Source organism: Aphis gossypii, chromosome 3, assembly GCF_020184175.1.
Source record: "Aphis gossypii isolate Hap1 chromosome 3, ASM2018417v2, whole genome shotgun sequence".
NCBI lineage: Eukaryota > Metazoa > Arthropoda > Insecta > Hemiptera > Aphididae > Aphis > Aphis gossypii.
The window spans coordinates 5,884,619-5,905,891 of NC_065532.1; the positions used below are offsets into that span (position 1 = coordinate 5,884,619).

The 21,273-nt window shown below is 26.3% G+C and overlaps 1 protein-coding gene across 1 annotated transcript; it reads left to right on the forward strand.

Moving 5' to 3' along the window:
• Window positions 1-2,451: 2,451 nt before the first annotated feature.
• On the forward strand, window positions 2,452-20,459 carry LOC114123765 (uncharacterized). The gene is made up of 30 exons (XM_027986842.2): window positions 2,452-2,794; window positions 2,900-3,049; window positions 3,364-5,177; window positions 5,644-5,768; window positions 5,867-5,949; window positions 6,020-6,113; window positions 6,180-6,595; window positions 6,814-6,897; window positions 6,981-7,046; window positions 7,176-7,951; window positions 8,161-8,373; window positions 8,436-8,564; window positions 8,631-8,796; window positions 9,629-9,779; window positions 9,946-10,089; window positions 10,167-10,312; window positions 10,399-10,550; window positions 10,627-10,783; window positions 12,028-12,235; window positions 12,493-12,582; window positions 12,792-12,863; window positions 12,925-13,011; window positions 13,090-13,173; window positions 16,385-16,492; window positions 17,221-17,289; window positions 17,544-17,636; window positions 17,948-18,043; window positions 18,478-18,763; window positions 18,837-19,003; window positions 19,094-20,459. Exons 2-30 carry the CDS (start codon window positions 3,039-3,041, stop codon window positions 19,610-19,612), a joined length of 6,606 nt encoding a protein of 2,201 aa, XP_027842643.2. The 5' UTR covers window positions 2,452-2,794; window positions 2,900-3,038; the 3' UTR covers window positions 19,613-20,459.
• Window positions 20,460-21,273: the final 814 nt, after the last annotated feature.

Genomic DNA, 21,273 nt, shown 5'->3' on the forward strand with positions numbered 1-21,273 from the left:
AGCTTTAGTATAAGCAAGAATTAAAGATTAAGTTTAGCGTTAGATTTATTCAAAATTTAATAGCCTATATTAACAGAGCATGATAAAATTTCTACCTATATGAATAATTTAAAACGCAGTTTAAATTAAATAGTAAATACTTATTTTTTAATTTTTATTGATTAAATTGAACAGGACTACTTTACCGGCGAACTTATTTTTCAAATTTTTTTTTTTTGAAATGGGATGTTTTAACGAGTTAAGAACGATGGTGCTAAAATAAATTGGCGGAAATAATTGGTTTTTAAGTTATGACGACTTACAATTATTACTGTATATCGTATATAGGTACGTTAAATACCTACCTGAATAATTACATATTGCGAAAATCCATTGTCGTATAGTCTAGTGGTAACTAACCAGTGGCGTAACTGAGGGCCCGCAGACCCCGCGTTGCGGGGGGGCCCATGGTAATTTGGGGCCTTTGGTTATAGGGTTATAGGTATTTGAATTCTTTGATATAACAATATGTTAGGGGCCCATTCTTAACATTTTTATTTTTGCGGGGGAGCCCAAGTTTTTTTGTTACGCCACTGTAACTAACACTTACTAGTGCCTACCAGATCGGGGTTCAATTCCGCGAACAAAGATTTAACTTTTGTACTTTTTTAAAAAAATTATTTTACCGGCGATCTTATTTTTTAAAAATGCAAAAAATGTGACTGCACGTGTTTCGGCACTCGTCACTATGCTCCTCAGCGCCGTCAGTCCGCTCCACACAAATCAAAAATATCCCTCGACTTGCTATGCAACGCCACCTCAAGTAGGAATTGGGTTAAAATACATTTTAGGATACTACTTTTATAATTCAAAACATTTAAAAGAGTAAAAATAATTGCGAAAAATCTCCAAATTATGTAATTACTGAGGTATTTAACATATATACGATATACAGTAATAATTATAAGTCGTCATAATTTAAAAACTAATGATTTCCGCCAATTTATTTTAGCACTATCGTTCTTAACTCGTTAAAACACTACTTTTCAAAAAAAAAAAAAATTGAAAAAATAAGTTCGCCCGGTTAAGTAGTCTTATACCGTAGTGGAGTACTGTGCAGAACAACTGTTTTATTTTATTTTATAGATCATGATTACATTTATCAAAACTCATTTACATTCGCTGCATATTATATGATGTATAAAATAACATGCATTTTATGCAAAATCCACTCTTTAATTGTAACCATTGAATTTTGTTTTGCTTTGTTAAAATGATTTTCAATAATTAATTAATTTTGACTAATTTAAATTGCATACTTTCAAAACCAAAAAATATATAATAATTTTCAATGGTTTACATATAAGTTGTTATTTTAATATTTTTTAAAAAATTATTTATTTTATACAATTATTTTGTGAAACTGCCCTTATCCCCACCTCAGTACAGTTTGTAGTTATAAATTATTGTAAAATTTTAACAAAACATAGTCACCAATCGTCACAACTACCGCAGTGATAAATTCTATTTTATACGTACCTATACCAAACATTAACATACAAATAGTAGGCTCATGCGAATAGTCTATAACATGTAGGTATCGTGTATGATCACATAATAAAATAGGTACCCCTCATTTCACATTTGGGTAATAATTGAACAGGGGTATTTAAATATGATTAATTATTTATAAAAATTATTAAAATTACATGATAAATGCTAATACACTAATATCACATGGCATGTACCACCGATTAAATTACATTGTTCACAAAACCTATTTTCACCAACTTACAAACTTTTTTCGTATCTGATATTGTTAATTATAATTTAACCATTATGTATAAGTAGATATTAGGTAGTAGGCAGTATGTATCTCCTAATTCTAAAATTGTATTTATTTATGAAATATATTTTGTATTACCAACAATAAAGGTGTGAGACACTGAGACCATGACAATGCCACCTTTCTAGAACTTCATAACTTCTTTTATCCGGTTCGTACATTGTACAGGTGACATAAACAGATAAATAGTAAATATCAGCTCCGTAAATTGTTTATGGATTGGCGTCTTCATTATACAACACGAACTTAAAATGGTGTGATAGCCGTTAGAGAATTATAGTAATTCTATCTAATTAGTTAGTGCTACATTATGAAAATGTCGTATACAGTATGTACTAAGTTATACACAAAGGCATAATATAGTCAAATGGCGGTAAATGCCCAAATAAGTAAAATACCAAATACCTGATACCTGAAATACCCCATGACAAAATTCTATTAATTCGTCTATTTTGTCATGAAATATTCTGTTTATTTGGCCATGATTTCATAAAATACGATATCGATTTTTCGTCGCCGTCAATATGCGCGCGCCATCTACTTTCGAAACCGTGTTAGCGTGCCGAGTACCACGGACTCGGATGGTTGGCATTAGTGCGACGCTAGCTCTCATCGTAACGGTCGCTCCTGTAGGTTATCGGTTCCATTTTGACAAAAAATAATTTACAAAATATTTACTATACATCCTATATGGCCATAGAACACTGACTACAAATAAAAACTATAGTGTAGTTGTTGTAGTAGTGTATTATTTTTTATTCGTTCATCTGCACTTTCAAACTTCAAATGTTGGGGTGGCGTACTGGTACGCGTTAACTGGTAACCACCTATGTTACCGCTCGGCGCTTCAACTACCATTTTATCACTCGTGCATATATACATAACATTATAATTATTAATTAATAAATTAATAATTAATATTTATTGCTATATAATAATATAATAGTATAATGCGATATATCTACACGGGTAATATATAAACTAAAAATGCATTTTATTTTTCGATTTGATTTTAACATGATCCAGTGCAAAATGATTGTCTAATTAAATGTCAATTGCCGATTGTCTTTTTAGACTGAAAGGAAATTCACTACTGCTGCTGCTGGAGGAGTTGGGCTAGAGACTGCAGGGCTGTGCTAAATTATTCCGGTACTAAAGTTACGCATCAGCGTTTAGGAATTGCTTGTTATGTCTTAATAAAATTGCCATCGCCATGTCTCAAAGGTACTGAATACTTATTAGCACTTATTAAATAATTATAAATAAACCATCTATGGTAGCTATTTATCACCGTTCATTGTTACTCTGATTGTTCTTCAATTTATGAACTATGTCGGTTCTATGTACATGTCTTGAAATGATTATTACTATTGTGTGATCATTTTATAATTTTTACTCGAACACTTTTTAGCAGAGCATTCCTAATATTGTTTGGGAACGTCTTTTTAATGTATCATGTTTTGCAGAAAATGTATTACTATAACAACATAATATATGAATTCTTATTTGAGTGCTTTAATGTAAATTTTTTGTTACAGGTTAGAGTTTCTAAACATAATGGCTGACAATACAGAACCAGTTGAAGTTCTTTTAGAAACTAACCAAAACTATGTTAATGATAGTAATCTTTCAACCGCGATCAACGTCCTCCTAACTGATGACAATTCTGTGTTGCCTACTGATGTATCTCATTTAAATGGCAACTCTTTGAGCAGTAACAAGACTGTGAATACACCAATACCAACTGATATACCACATTTAAATAGCAACTTATTGAGGAGTGATGATGCTGTGAATATACCATTAAAAACTGATACATCATATTTAAATAACTCATCAAGTATTGGCGATACTGTGAATAATACACTTCTGCCTACTGATATATCTAATAAAAAAAGTAACTTATCGGATAGCCACGAGGCTATATATACATCTCTGCCGACTGATATAACTCATTTAAATAGCAATTTATTGAGTAGTGACAAAGCTGTTAGTACATCTTTGCTGGCAGATGTATCTAATAAAAAAAGCAACTTATTGGATAGCCACGAGGCTGTAAATACATCTCCGCCGACTGATATAACTCATTTAAATAGCAATTTGTTGAGTAGTGACAAAGCTGTTGATACATCTTTGCCAGTTGATGTATCTAATAAAAAAAGCAACTTATCGGATAGCCACGAGGCTGTAAATACATCTCCGCCGACTGATATAACTCATTTAAATAGCAATTTGTTGAGTAGTGACAAAGCTGTTAGTACATCTTTGCTGGCTGATGTATCTAATGTAAAAAGCAACTTATTGGATAGTCACGAGGCTGTAAATACATCTCCACCAACTAATATATCTCACTTAAATAGCAATTCATTGAGTAGTGACAAAGTTGTTGAGACATCTTTGCCAGTTGATGTATCTAATAAAAAGAGCAACTTATCGGATAGCCACGAGGCTGTAAATACATCTCCGCCGACTGATATAACTCATTTAAATAGCAATTTGTTGAGTAGTGACAAAGCTGTTAGTACATCTTTGCTGGCTGATGTATCTAATGTAAAAAGCAACTTATTGGATAGTCACGAGGCTGTAAATACATCTCCACCAACTAATATATCTCACTTAAATAGCAATTCATTGAGTAATGACAAAGTTGTTGATACATCTTTGCTGGCTAATGAATCTATTAAAAATTGCAACTTATCGGATAGGCACGAGGCTGTAAATACATCTCCGATGACTGATATAACTTATTTAAATAGCAATTCGTCGAGTAGTGACAAAATTGTTGATACATCTTTGCCGGCTGATGTATCTAATTTAAAAAGCAACTTATTGGATAGCCATGAGGCTGTAATTACATCTCCACCAACTGATATATCTCATTTAAATAACAACTCATTAAGTAGTGACAAGACTGTTTGTACATCTAATTTAAACAGCGACTCATTGAATAACGACGATACTGTAAATATATCTCTGCCAACCGATAAGTCTCATTTAAATAGTAATTTTAGTAATGACGAGGCTGTAAATACACCTTTACCGATCGATAAGTATTATTTAAACAGCAACTCATTGAGTAATGAAGAAACTGTTAATTTTCCTCTACCAACCAATATACCTAATTTAAATAGCAATTCCTTGAGCAGCAATGAGACAGTGAATACACCAAATATTCCTTCCCTTCAAGAATCACTTAACAATACAGCAGTGGATTCTCTAGACAAAGCCATCGGTTCTATTACTAAGCAGATTGTAAATTACAACATTGGTGATATTGTTTGGGCAAAAATTGGGAAGTATCCATATTGGCCAAGCATTGTCTGTAATGACCCAACATTGAATATTTATTATAGTAAGCTATTTATAATACACCAATTCTAATTTAATGACTAATTGGTGGATGTAACTTTTCATTTATTTATTTTTAATAGAATTACCTTGACAGAGTATATTATTATACTATTAAAAATAAAGTAGAATAGTAGAATAACTAACTTTTATCCTTTAGTTGAACAATTAATAAAATTCCTAATTGTCTTGTAAATTGAATACTATTATGACTAAACTCTATTCAAAATGAGATTAGACCTCAGTGGCCAATTCCTGCACATGGACGTGGCTTTATTCCAAAGCGCCAAACTATTTGTTTGACTATGTAGGGGGAGTGTTTAACCGTTTTGGACAAAAATTAATCGCCACTGAGGTTTTATATTATTTCGAACAGAGTATAAATATTTCATTTTTATCACCTTGAATTTGTTAAATTATTTTCATTTTTTTTTTTTATGGTTAATTTTCAATGCATTTTAATTTTTCAGAAGCAAAAAAAAGATTCTTGTTACATGTCCGCTTTTGTAATGATAAAGGTAGAAGAAGTTGGGCGACAACGATTGAAAATTATTTTGGAAAATCAGCATTACTATCAAAATATCCTAATTATTTAGTAAGTATAAATTCAATATATATATTAATTATACTAAATTTTACATTGTATAAAAAAAAATAAAATGTTTTAAATTTGATAATTATTAATATTTACAGGACTATTTTAAGAATAGTAAAAAACTTACAGAGACGTGGAATTTGGCGATTAAAGAAGCTGATAATTTGATGACACTTAATAGGTATATTTTTTTATTAAAATAAAATTATTGAATTACAACAAAATTAAACACATTAAATTTTATATTTCAGTGAATTAAGAATGATAGAATTTTTCAAAGCATTTTCTAATGCAGATTCTGTAACTCAATCTGTTACAAATAATTCGTCTGAGGGCAATGTTAGTGTAAGTAAACATTTTATTTGCTTTTAATTGAGCTGTTTATTGATTAAGGATAATTATTATCCTTAGGCTTTGAAAGTACGTACTTATTCAAGAAAAAGATCTCTAACAGTTCCTGAACAAGATATTGATTCTAAGATAATGAAGACTGAAAACATATCCACTGATTGTACATCATCAAGATCAATAGACATTCCTTTACTGTCAAAATCAGACGATGCTGATAGTACTATTTCTGATTTCTCTATGAGTTATGCTTTTATGGGAGATTTAGGTTTAAATGGAAGACAGGAAATTGTAAAAAAAAGAAAATCAACAAAAACATATCCACCAAAAAATTCATTTGTTAATAAATATGATTTGACTTATTCAATACCGAATTCTCCTGAAAATAATAGTGTATCTGATAATCAAGATAAATATCCAGTTACGACCACAAAAAATTCTACTCGTAGAATATCTGAACATAGAAAACTTGAAATAAGGTATAAAAAAAATTATTTTTAACAATTATGTGAATTAATTATAAATTTCATAGGATAGACTATATATTTACCAACCTTTTTAGTTAAGATTACTTAATATAACAAAAATAAATATGTATAATAAAGAAAAAAAGCAGATTAAAAAACTAGCATTTATAAATATTCAAATAGAATTTAAAAAATGAATTTATCTTCTTTATAAATATTATGCATTCTAGCATATTAGAAGGAGAATATGATCCAGATAATATTATTTTACCAAGTTCTCGTCGTTCAAAAAAAAAAAATACAATTCATATGAAGTAAATTTAACTATATTTATTTATCTGTATGATTTTTTTTATTAAATGTTTTGCAACTAAAATTAAATAATAATGTGTTTTAGTTCATCCAGTTCTAAGAAAACAATAATAAAAAAAAAACTTATTGGAAAAGAAAACTCTACTGGAAGGTAACATATTTTTTCATATTTTTTATAAAAACTAAAACAAAATTATCTATCAAAAAAATGCCATGGTTTTTTATAGCTATTGTTAATTTATATTGTATTCAATTAATTATTATTTCCTGTGTTCTTCAGAAAGTCAACTACAGTTAAACGCGAAAGTAGCCACGAACCAGATACAACAGAAAGTGAAGCTTCTTCAAAAAATGAAACATATAGTTCTGTTTTCTTAACAACTTCAAAGAACAAACAACTTTTTACAAAAACCTGGAAAAGAGCATGTGTAGTTTGTAAAGACATCAAAAACACAATAAAATGCTTGGGTCCGTGTCAAAGTTATTTTCATATAGAATGTTTAGATAAAAGTGAGGAAAGATATCATCAGACTAAAAGTATATCACCAATGATTAAGATAAAAATTAAAAAAACATCTGGATCTGGTCGCCGTAAAAAAAATTACTCAAAAATCCTACAGAAAAATGAAGATTCCATTTCTGATATTCCTCAACTTATTGATGACATTAAAGAAGAAAACACTATTAAATTATCTAAAGAAGACAATGAAATAAAATTGAATGGCTTATCTGATACTCAATGTTCTGGTTATACTAATGAAGAAACTATGTCACTTAATGAACTTGAATCAGATAATCTATTTAAAAATGATAGCTGCATTATTAATGAGAATGAAAATACTCAAAGTGAATTAGAAAGTGTGAATGAAGATTCTATTCAAGAAACATCTGAAGAAAAAAATATTGATGTTCCAATTGTACCAATAAACATAAATGAGAAAATACCATTAGACAATTTAAAATATATGTGTAGCCTATGTAAAGCCAATAAAACAAATTGTTTTATATGTGGCTTGGTTATTGATGATTCTGGACAAATGATTGCTTGTAAAATATGTAAGTTAATTAACTTTGGTAATTATGTTAGTGAAAATTTGTAATTTTAAATAGTCATAAAAGCATAAAATTATGGTTGTAATTTATTTTAATGTTGAAGTATTGTAAAATTGTTTTTTAAATTTAGGTAGTAAAGTATTTATAAATTAACATATACAATATATTATGTTAGAAAAATTTAATAATCAAATTGAATTTTTTAATTTTAGCTAGCTGTGGAAAATATTATCATGAAACTTGTTTAAATGATTGGCCACAATGTCAGTGGACTCAAGAATCACGAAATAAAGTCCAATGTGTAGTATGCCCACATCATGTTTGCCATTTATGCATTTCGGATAACCCTAAAAGTTCATGTAAAACTCATTTTCCTGCTGAAAAATTAACCAGATGTATTAAATGTCCTACAGCTTATCATAGAAGTAATTATATTTTAATAATTAATATTTTCTTGTGTCAATAATTTATATATTTATATTTTTAGGTGAATATTGTTTACCAGCTGGTTGTCAGGTCTTAACGTACAATGATATTATTTGTAGTCGTCATTTTGAACCTGTTAAAATGCAAAACTATCATTTTAATGCTACTTGGTGTTTTATCTGTGCATTAGGTGAATTTTATAACAAATATTTAAGTCTGTTTAGTTTTTATCAAATAAATATTTATTTATTTTAAGGAGGTGGTTCATTAGTTTGCTGTGATTTATGTCCATCTTCATTTCATGTTAATTGTTTAAATCAAAACCCATCTGAATTTGAAAGAGGTTTTACTTGTGAAGAATGTCAAACTGGAAGATATCCTCTATATGGTGAAATTGTTTGGGTTAAGATAGGGAAGTATAGGTATGATTCATAATTTTATTTATCAAGCTACTGTGTATTAATTTAAACTATTTTATTTTTGAGTTCATACAACTTCAATAAATATTTAATTTAGAATTTCTTGCATATTTAGAGACATTGGTGTTTTTTTTTTTAATTTTTGAGCATAGATGTTTATAAACATTTATTACAGAATTACACTTTCAGATTACCTTAATTAAAGACAATAGACATTAATCTATATTTACATTATTAACATTCATTTTCATGTTTTTAACTTCACGAATTTGGTACTTATCAGTTATACTCCCGTTACTTGCTGGTACCTAAATTCACATACATAATATAAATTATATATCTATATATTTTCAAAATATATACAGAACATGTATTTCAGACATTTCTTATAAATAATAATAATATAGTTACAAATACAAAATGTTTGTTATAATATATGCTCTGTATATATGTAAGAAAAAAACTGATGGTTTTATCTAGTTATATAATTTATATACATTCTGTTACCAGTGAGTGGCAGGAGTATAACGAAACTAGTCAACCCCCATCAAAACAACACCTACTGCTTCAGGATTAACAGGTAACAGGTTACCTCATTTGTGGGTAACTATGCACCAAGCATTTATATTCTTTTGGTAAATAGACTATAACTTTGATAAATTTAAAAATATTAAATACATTTTTATAATTTTATCAAATAAATTACTAATTATTGTTTTATCCCTAATTAATTAGAGGTAAAATTGTATATTTAATTTGGATTCTATTTAGTGTAAAAATATCTAGTTTTGTTAATTTCTGACTTATATTAGTTATTATATTTTTTTATTATTAGATGGTGGCCTGCTGAAATTGTATTTCCAAATCAAGTTCCTGATACTGTAAATGCAATACCACATTCTGTTGGACAATTTGCTGTTCGATTTTTTGGAACTTACGACTATTATTGGGTAAACCGTGGACGAGTATTTAACTTTCATGAAGGGGTAATTAAAACTTGTTTATGAATCTCCATTAAAGATATATTATTTATGTATATATGTAAATTATTTGAGTTCTGTCTAATACAAGCAATACAAAATTTCATCAGACTAAAATTAAAATCTTAATAAATGTAAGTGTAATATCCTTTAATTTATAAATTTATTTTAGGATGATGAGAATATTTTAAAAAAAAGTAAAATGAAGGTTATAGATCAAGTGTTTCAAGATTCTATTGTAGAAGCAGCTCAAGCACATAATGCGTATATTTTAGAAAAAGAAAAAAATGATGCCATAGTAGCAAAATCATTTACAGTATGTACATATATAGTTCTAGATTTAATTTTTGATTAATAGTTTATAATGTACTTTTTATTTTATTGTTATTGTAGAAGCCTCCAAAATTTACAAGAATAAAATTCAATAGACCCATTGGCAAAGTCAAAAATATGGAATTTGATATAACCCCAATGACTCCTTGTGAATGTGATCCAACAAAGCCAAACCCATGTGGTCCAGGTTCTGATTGTATAAATAGGTATTTAATTTATATTCAAATAACCTAACAATAGATGGATTTTATTTTATTTTTTTTTTTATATATATTGTTGTATTTACTTATAGAATGCTTATGTTTGAATGTGGACCAAAAGTATGTCCTGCTGGAAATAAATGTAATAATCAAAGATTTGAAAAAACATTATATCCTGCTATGGTCCCATTTTTGACAAAAGGTAGAGGTTGGGGTCTAAAAACATTAGAAGATATAAAAGAAGGTGTGATAATATTATACATTTTAGTGTAGTATAATCATAACGTATTGATGATAATATTAATTATTTTTAATTTAAGGTTCATTTGTGATTGAGTATGTTGGTGATGTAATTGATGAAGAAGAATTTCAAAGAAGATGCTTGGAAATGCATAAAAGAAATGAACAAAATTATTATTTTTTGACTATAGATAATTCGAGAACAATTGATGCCGGTCCAAAGGGAAATTTATCAAGGTAAAAACTAATTCTTATAAATTTAAAGTTGTAAAATTATTTTCCTCGATTATTAACTGCTTAATCTAAAAATGACAAAGTTTGGATGCACGTCAATAAATAATTGTTCTAAATTGTTTATTTATCATTAAATATAATGATCTTGAATCATTTTTTTCCAATCATTCAAAAGTTATATACAAATAGACATCAAAGAATCCATCCCCATGTGTCTCATTTACATATGTGTGATGTTCTAAGTGTGTGAAATCCTGGAATACCACCATAAAACTTATACAAGACATGCCTCAGGCTTTTGTTCGAGTTAAGTGATTAAATTTTATTGCTATCAACAAGTGCTCAGAATAGAAAACTTTCTGAATCGAAACGCTATGCATTATTATTAAATGCACATAAAAATAAAATAACACTGCAGCAACAATTTGTATGTATAGTAAAGTTCTTAATGGTGAAATAAATTCATTCATAGTGCTAAAATTGTATAACATTTGTTGTTTTTCAAATGTATAAAATTTCCAAGTATTATTTTTGAAATATCAAACATTCAACAATGCCGGAATGCTATACTTAAATGAAAGACAAACCGGAATTTTGTTCCTGTTCATTCCAAGCCCTGCTACCAACATTCATCATTGTTCAAGTTTAAAACGTTAAACCTGTTTATTTTGTATTTACAGAATGCAATGTTTAATGTTAATAGTCAATACCTCTTAATATGTTTCAATGTTTGTTATTTTATTAATTTTTTATGTTAACATGGAACTTTCCACAAATATAATAAATTAAATTAATATATATCGCTATATGCCTATATCTATACGTCATGATAATTCATTTACACAAATAAAAAGATGTACTCCCCCTTTTAGTTTAAATTTTATAAGTTAACAGATTTTCATTATTTTTGAATTTTTTTTTTCTTATTTGTCTACCTGCCTAGTTTATTCATGCTTTACCATTATTAAGCTAAGAATTAATTTTGATATAATTATTTATTTTTTATTTAATTTATAAACAAATTGTAAATGTTGTGTTAACTATAACTTATTTTCAATTTACAAATATTAAAAAAATTTTATTTTTCATATTATAATTTATAAAACTTTATATAAAATATTTAATAAATTAAATTTTTTTATTTTTTATTTATGATATAATTGTCTAGTTTTTTTATAAACTTATTTTTAATTACAATATTACCTTGAATTAATATGTATTTTTTTATACATTTGTATATATAATAGATTTATGAACCATTCATGTGAACCAAATTGTGTAACACAAAAATGGACTGTGAATGGAGATACTAGAATTGGACTATTTGCTTTACATGACATTCCAACTGGTACAGAGCTGGTTTTTGATTACCGTTTACAGAGTTGCTCAGGAGTAGAGAAAAAACCTTGTCAATGTGGAGCTGCAAGATGTTCTAAATTTATTGGAGTCAAAGTGGTAATTATTATTAATTTATTATGTTAACATTTGAGTGTATTATATACACAGAATCGTTAAAAGAGATTGTTAAACTGCACCAAACGTAACTAGTATTCATATGTACATGATTCAAATTTTTTAGTAACTTTTTAAGGCTTTTTTTACCTCTGTTACAAATTATGGCTACAAGACAAATAAATGCCTAAATACCAATTAAGTTAAAATAATAAAGTGATCATTGTTAATGTATTAAATTTAAATATTTGATTTCATAGGAAGAAGAAAAAAAGAAAGTAATTTCAGTTAATGATGTTGATAAATGTAAAGTTTCTTCTAAGAACAAACGCAAGCCATTAAAACTTAAGGTAATTAACTTAGTTAAACTTTATAACTAATAGAAATTATTTTATTTATTTAGTAAATAAAAAGTGCACCTCTGAAATTTGTATTAGAACTGTGTAAATTTAGTGCCAAAATTATTAAAACATAATGGCCTATCCTTATTGCTTATAATATATTTATATGTAGTGTTTTAGTATTTATTTTTATTAATTTAATTTTGACTGTTTCATAGGATAATGTTTCCGATACAGACAAGTCCAAATTAATTAACAATGATCAAAACAACTCTACTGCTGATAATGAGGTAATAACAAAGTCATTACACTTTTCTTTTATTTATTTAAAAATCCACTTAATGTATATAGGTAGAAGCATCTAACGCCGAGAAAGTTGATCTTTCCAAAAAATCTAAATCAAAAAAATCTATTGCCAAACCATCAACTGTCTTAAAAGTATATTTTTTAGTGATTTAATATAAAAATCATACATGCATATTAAATAATCTTTTTTTTTTTAATTTTGATGTTTAGAAAGAAAATTCAGAATCCTCAGAAACATCTGTTATAAAAAGGAAATGGAAAAAATCACCTAGGAACAGCACCAATAATACCAAAGTATGTAACAAAAAAAAAACTAAGAGATCTACAATGTAACTATAAATCTGTGCCAAATTGTCATAGTATGTTTTAATTTATTAACCTTAAATTTCTGATTTTAACAACTCATATATCAATTGAAATTAATATTACCTTTTAAACTTAATGTTAGAGATGAAATTTATTGTTTTATATTTTAACAAGTAAATTTTTATTTAGTGGTTTTAGTAATTCTGTAATATATCTACCACTTTTTGTTCTCTTTTTAATTTAGAACTCTAAAAATATCTATTTGAAAATTTTCGGATTTAGTTAGGTATTTAAAGTTTTTGATTCAAAAACTAATTTGTATGTTACTAATTTATTATTATTTTCCTATATTATATAAAATCATTGACGTGTATAACTATTAAATATGTTGAAAACTTAAAATAATTATGTATATATTTTTTATTAATTTTTAAACCATTTAATTTTTTAAGTTCTAATTAGTGAATATTATGATAAGAAATTGTTATTTACAAAATGTAATCAATTAAACTACACATGCCCAGTCCATATATGTAATTTAAATTGTATAATAAAGATAAAACCATGGCATACACCATTAAACAGGACAAAATATTGACTGTTAGTAATGTTAGTTTATTTTAGTTTTATTGTCCAAATTAAAATATATTATTGTTAAAAGTATCATTAATTTGCAAAAACATTTTGAATATATTTTTTAATTTAAATACACTACATTATTTTGTATTATATTGCTACTCTAATAATCTATTTCCATAATAAAAAGTTTATTTTATTCAATATTAACTTAAAATATTAAAATATTTAGGTTTTCTTTGTATATATTCAAACAAATATTTTAAATTCATATGTTTTATTATGTTTTTATTTTTAATCTTTATTTCATATTTTTCCTAAATGTGATTGGAAAATCAGATATTCATCCCTAAATAATGAACTTTTGTTGATAACAGTCAAGTATTATTGTATAAGATTACATACATACATGATTTTCCCGAGAATAATTTTGTTAAAAGTTAAGTTTAGGTAGATGTAGGAGTGTCCTAAGGTATATGAGGTGAAACGTATTTATGTATAATATGTATTCTTTAATAAAAAATACTTTATTCAATTTAAGGAAGTTATTTGGCAACTAAAAGTTTTTTGTTTGGCGGTTGTCAAGCAACAGCCATTTGTCATCTCCATTGAGTGAGACATTTGTTTATCTGTAATTTAATGAAAACACTCCTCTATACACATTTTTGCTGCCAATTATATTTCTTAACTTTAATAGAGTGTTGAAGATATAGAATTTATATTATAAATTCTATTATTTATAAATAATTGTATATATTTATATTTTATTCTAAGATTTAGACAGCTATTTATTTCTACAGTTTTATTAAATTAATGATATTTTCTAGTGTCTATGTAGCCTCTGATTACATCTTTGTTTATCATTTGATAAAATTCATGTCAAAACATTTTATATATATTATAATATAGACATCATTAAGAATATATAATAAATAGTATATCAATCCACATGTTGTAGATATAGAACATTCCAACTTTTTTGCCCAATTCATGTTTTCTTCAAAACAATCATTTTCAAACATGATAATGTATTTTATTTAATACATATTAACTAGATCTGAGCTCTCATATAACAAATACATTAATAAAGAAAGTGATAAAAGAAAAATGTATTATTATATTTTGTACCTACTTAAATTTTTTATTGATCCGTAATAAATAATGTCACAAGTGACAAGTCTTTCATTTATTTATATTCATATTTTAAAATTTATCTACCATATAAATTAATTACAAATTTGTTTTGTGGCCAATCTACAAATTTTTCTATTGCAATAGTTATACTTCAGAAACTTCTTCTCTGCATGCTTTCTTTAATTTTCAATTATTTTTCTATACATTATTTAAAATCCTTATTTATTTAATTTTTTTTTTTTTTTTTTATTGTATTTTAATATTCTATTATTAACAATAATAGCTGTAACTTGTAATTTCTCAAAATTAAAAAATGTATAAGATTTTTTTTATATAAGTGTTGTATTCATTGACTTTATTACTTTATTATTAAATAAATAATGTGTTTGCTGTATAGTTCAATTTTAACAATATTAATAATATAATTATTAAAACAAAATAATAAAATCAATTATGATGAACAGTTAATTAATGTTTTTGAGGTGTGAACACAGGTTTTTAATGTTGATTGTTATTGTTTCTTTGTTTAATCATGTTTTTAAATTAAGTATTAGTGTTTATTTGAACAGATTACTGTTTTTCTACCTAAAGAGAGCTCTTATAATCCTATTTTTTTCTGTACGAGAATTACATAAATCTGTGGGTAAGTGTAAATTGTATTTTCAACTCTGATTTATAAATTAGATAGTGAATATTTATGAGGTAAATTGCATTGATAAATGTAATTAATGCCTTACCTATTCTTATACGATTTATTATGTAACTTATAAACTGAAATAATGTATGATTTCAATAAAAAAAAAATTATAAGTATTAAAACTTAGTTTTTAGACAGTACACTTTGCTGTATAGTTGTTATCAAATTCTTAGGTAAAAAAAAAACTAAAGTGAAAGTATGGTAGGTAGTGAAAGTATTATATCTTATAAAATAACACATGAATTATCACAAGGATAAACCAATTTGTATGTTAACACATATTTTATTATAAGTATCGAAATTAAATTAGTTATATTATTTATTTAGTTTAAATAACATATAAATAATTCTTTTTTGTTGATCTCGGTTCTTAAAGGTTATTTTCAGTATGTGATATAATTAAATATAATATTTTCTTATCCTATTTTATATGATATTATGCACTATATATCATGCTATTTTTACAAGTTATACAGTTTTATTTAAATTTTTTAACAATTTTTAAAAATTTAATCCCAGTAATATTAGAAAACAATAAGACAACAAAAAAACATAAGTTTTTTTTTAAGAATTATTTGTATTATAAATTCAATGTTGATGTTTTATTTGTTAATATTGCTCACTTGTTTCTACATTTTCAAGCCGTAAATCAAAATTAATAATAGTGATGGGTAAAATACTTGTAGAATTAAGGTACCTGTCTCTAGTAATGTGTATTTTATAATGCTATGTCATCACTTATGGTTTATAATTTATTTCTATTAGTAAATGAATTGTGTTTATTAATTTTAGGATGACATTACAATTGATGATTCTACGGAATCCGATGGAAATGTTAATTCAAAAAGAAAACTAAGGAATGGTTTATCTACTCTTTCTACGAGAAAACTATTGATAAAAGTATGACATACAATAAATTATTTTATTTTATTTTGCACTGTAAGATTTTTTATTAACCATTATAATATTTTGTAATTTATGTACAATATCTAGTTAATACGTTTATATGATTTAGTTTGGACCAACAAAATATACATATTGTTAATTACTTAATGAATTTATACTATGTACTGATATAACTTTAAAATTGATTATTGTTGAATTGTGACAGAACATAACGAAACTATTGTTTTTATTTTATACTGCTTTTTTTTATCTTACCAAACATTTATCTATTATATTTGATTTAATTATATAATATAATACTCTTTTAATTTGAATTAATTAATTTATTATAAACTATATGTTTGGTATTTTTGTTTAAATAGATAAAAAATTTAAATTTAAAATTTTTGTATTTAACAATTTGTTCTTACAAATATATATTAGTCATGATTAAACATAGTTATATGCTTATCTGTCCCATACTAATATATAATTCAAATACTTCATCTATGTTAAAATATTATGAAGTTCATGCAAGGTAATATTCAAATAATGTAGTGTGGTAATGATGAAATTGGTTTCTAGTTTGTATAGTTTTTTTTTAAAACATTCAAAAATTATAACACACTAGTGTTAGAGAAAGGTATATGAACTGTGTACAAAATTAAAAAACTATACATATAAACTAATTTTATGTATGATCTGTTATTGCTTCAGATTTATATGTGATTTTCATGTTTTAGGATAATACATCAGATACAGATGATTTTGTTGTAATGAAAAAGGAACGACAACTCAACAGTTTTAAAAAAGTAGGCAACTAGTCAACTATAATTTAATGAAAATTTATTTCATTTTTTCATTTTATCACTTAACAATAATTGTCTTTTATTATTTTATTCAATCCCATACACAAAATAAAAATAATTAATAACCAATATATTCAAGAAAAAATGTAATTATTTTTATTTATCAAGTATTGTATTTAATATTCGGTAAGTTAAGTTTCTAGATTTGAACTAATAGAACTAATCAACCAGTTTATTTTGTAATATTTATTTTTCAGAAGAATGTAATCAAACCTGATGCGTTACTCTTGCCATCACCATTCCTAACCAAATTACCATCAGCTACAACTTTATGTTCATCTAACAAAAATGTAAGTTAAAATGTATACTTTTAATTACTTCTAGATATATGTTATTAACAATATTAAAATCATGGTGTAAGCTTAATAAATACTAATAACATGAAAAGAACAAAAATTACAAGAAAATTTATTTTTAATTTAAGTCCTTACAAACTAAACAATCTTTGAAGTATTAGAAATCAAAAGTATAACAATACTTATTATTTTTATAATAACTGAAGTTACATAATATGTAAAAACTCTTAACTTTTTCATAGTTTGAATTTTGTTTTTTATTATTTGGCTTATTTATGTTCATATACTTAATTTTTGTTTATTAGGCCAATATTAAATCCGATGTATCTACTGAAACTCAAGAAAAATCTCGAAACAATTTAACTAGATTAGCAAAAAGCAGACATTTATTTTTATCCAAAGTAAGTATAAAATATTTATAATAAATCATCAACAATTTAGAATACATAAATTTATATTACATACTATAATTAACTAGTAGTAATATTATATATTTTTATGCTACTCTAAATCTAGATTGTGAAAAGGAAATTACTTAATTTGTTGGTAACTTTTATGTTGATCATAGGCGTTAACTTGGCGGGTGGGAGTATCTGCCCCAATACGACCAAAAATTGGTGGGGCCATTGCTGCACCCCCCTCCCCCCATCTTAAATATAATATTATAGTTAATTGCCGGCTGTTCTGAGGTGCATAGCACACTAGTACCTAATATCATGTTCATTTGCTACAAAAATTATTTTTGCCCACACGTGAAAAAAGTCCAAATTATTCCTATGATGTTGATTTTGTATATTAATTTAAGTTAAAACTAATAAAATATATATTTGTCTAGAATAATATGAATAAAGAGACAAAAGTGCAGCCTGTTATATCAAGTATAAAAGTTAACAAAGAAAAAAAGAATTTATCAAAAATAACAAAAGTCATAAAAAACAGTAAGAAAACTGTTGTAATGAAGAAAACTAAAACAAACAAAAATTTCTTACAGTCCAAAGCATATTTCAAAAACAATTCTTGTTTGATTTGTGGGAAAGGTCATACTGAATTAGCATGCAAAAACAAAAAATGCCCCAGAGTTTTTCATCTCAGCTGTATTAACAAAACTAGAATTGTGAAATGTAAGTTAACTGCCTTTTAAAATTCTGATATACTGAATTTAAATGTTAGTTTTATAAAATTATTGTATTCTAGCGGGATTCATTTGCCCTTCTCATTTCTGTTCTCTGTGCAACAAACGTAAGGTAGTTGCCAAATGTAAATTTTGCATAGAATCATTTTGTGCTGTACATGTCAAAGGGAACATATTTAAAGATCCGCTGGGCAATGGTATGTTATGCACTACTCATCATCCTAACAAAGTAAGTTGAAGACAGAATATTTAGTACAAAGAAATAATTATGCTCATGTTTTTTCTAAGCTACTAAGTATGGTTTTGATTTTTTCAACAGACATCTATGCTAAACGTAAGTAATCCAGTGATTCTTGACCCAAATACTAGTACCAAAGTAAATATTATCAATAACAATGAGGAGCCCATTGATTTTGTGGATCCTGATTATAATATTACAATATCAGAACATGCAGAAGACATGAATGAAGATTCATTGAATATTAATATAGATGACATGAATGAAGAAGAATATACACAAGCACAGGTTGTCAAGGATGAATGCAATCGTGAATACATACATATTGGTGGGTTCAATGTTTGTAATGTGTCTGATTTGGTCTCAGATCAAGGAGAAAGCTATATAGCACCACTTGATACAGATGGTGATCTATTCAAACCATCATTGGCCAATGTTGTTATTGACATAGAGTCTGCATCTGCTTTTTACCAGCCCATGGACAACTTACAACTAGTTTCTATTGCCACTGATAATAAAGATAGCCATGACTATGCCAACGTAAATTTCATAACTGAAGCTAATCAAACCAAAAACAAATGGCTAGCAGCTGAACCTTAATGTAGTGTAGTCCAAAGTCAAGTGTTATTTTGTTAATCTTTTGACAAGAAATATCAATTTAATTCTCCTTTTTTCTAAACTGTTAGTTTATTTAGTTACCTAATTAGGAATTTTAATTTGTTTTGTTTTTAATTTGTATTTTCATTTATGGCAATTAGATAATTGTTTATATATTTTTTGTTAAAAAACTAATCAAACATTTACCATTTGATATGGTATGTTAGCTATTATGAATATTGTTAAAAGTTTGAGTAATATAAATATTATTTTTAATATAAAACATTTTTGTTAAATATATATAATATTGTTTAATTGGGTATTTTATTAAAAGTATTTTTTTTTTTTTTTTTTGTAAAATTCAATATCAATTAATATGTGAAATTTAAGTTGTAAAAAGTTTGTAACATTTTAGTTTCATAACTTTCTTTTATTTATTTCTATCAAACTATGTAATGTATTTTCGTTAAATTCTACATTTTAATTTATTTTATTATATAAAAGTTTCAAAACACTACAACTTATATTAGAATTTTTTTTCTTTCAATGAATGGTTGAATTCAGTTATAAATAAAATAAAAATCTCAAAATAATTATATTTATGATATAGCAGTTATGGTAAACATGGGATCAAATACTCAAATCCTCTAAAATGTAATAAGAATTAAGACTAAAGAGGTTTCATTTTCATATCTTAAGTCCATGATTTCAACACTAGGTACTGGCCAGTTTGAAAGTATGTACTAACTATAATAATAAATAATCATCAACTGTGTAGTGTGCCACATATGAGCAACCGTAGAGATGTAGTGTAATGAGATGTTGAAATAATTTAAATGCCGATGAAATATTTCTAAGTGTTATTTATTTTATTGCAAAAATATTCTAAGTCCAGCAGACGTAAATATGAAACTAGGTGACCTGAAAGTGCTCGCTCTAACTCTAGTAAATCACGTCTAAAAAGTGCCTATTCGGGACCCCCCTTATATATCGTCCAGAGACTCCCGCGGTAACGGCAGGTCCCAGCTGGTCAGTCCACGTGCATCCGCTCTTCCCACGCTTTTGCGACAATCGTATAACGATGTGCGTCAATTATATACCGATGACTTCCTGTCAAATCATATGCGTGCGTGCGATGATGCTGTGACGGTGTGACCTCATTAAAATATAGAATATTATAATATATAGTATAATATTACCAAATCTAACCAGCATTTCCAAGAGTCGTTTCTTTTGTACCGCTTTTGGTTATAGGCCTAGTCAAATCAAACTCGTATATGGGTGCTATTCATTAACCCCCGAATTATGTGTAATTTTTCTTACCCTTCACTTTTTAGCCTATGGTTATTGACTCGTACTTGATTAGTATTATTACTATTATTATCTATTCTAACGAACCCGTCCGGCCGTTCATGAGTTTTACGAAATACTATTCATTATGAATATTTGGATTTGGTCATTATTATCTACATTCTGGACCTATGTGGCTATGTGTACTATATTTAATGTACCTACTACCTATGAGACATCCGAGTTCGTAGCAACTAAGTTTCATGATGATAAAAAGTAGGTATCTAAAGACGCAAATAAAGTTTTTTTCAGGAAATATAATATTACTGATTTCGAAAAATATTAGATTAGTTTAATTAATACTATTGTAATAT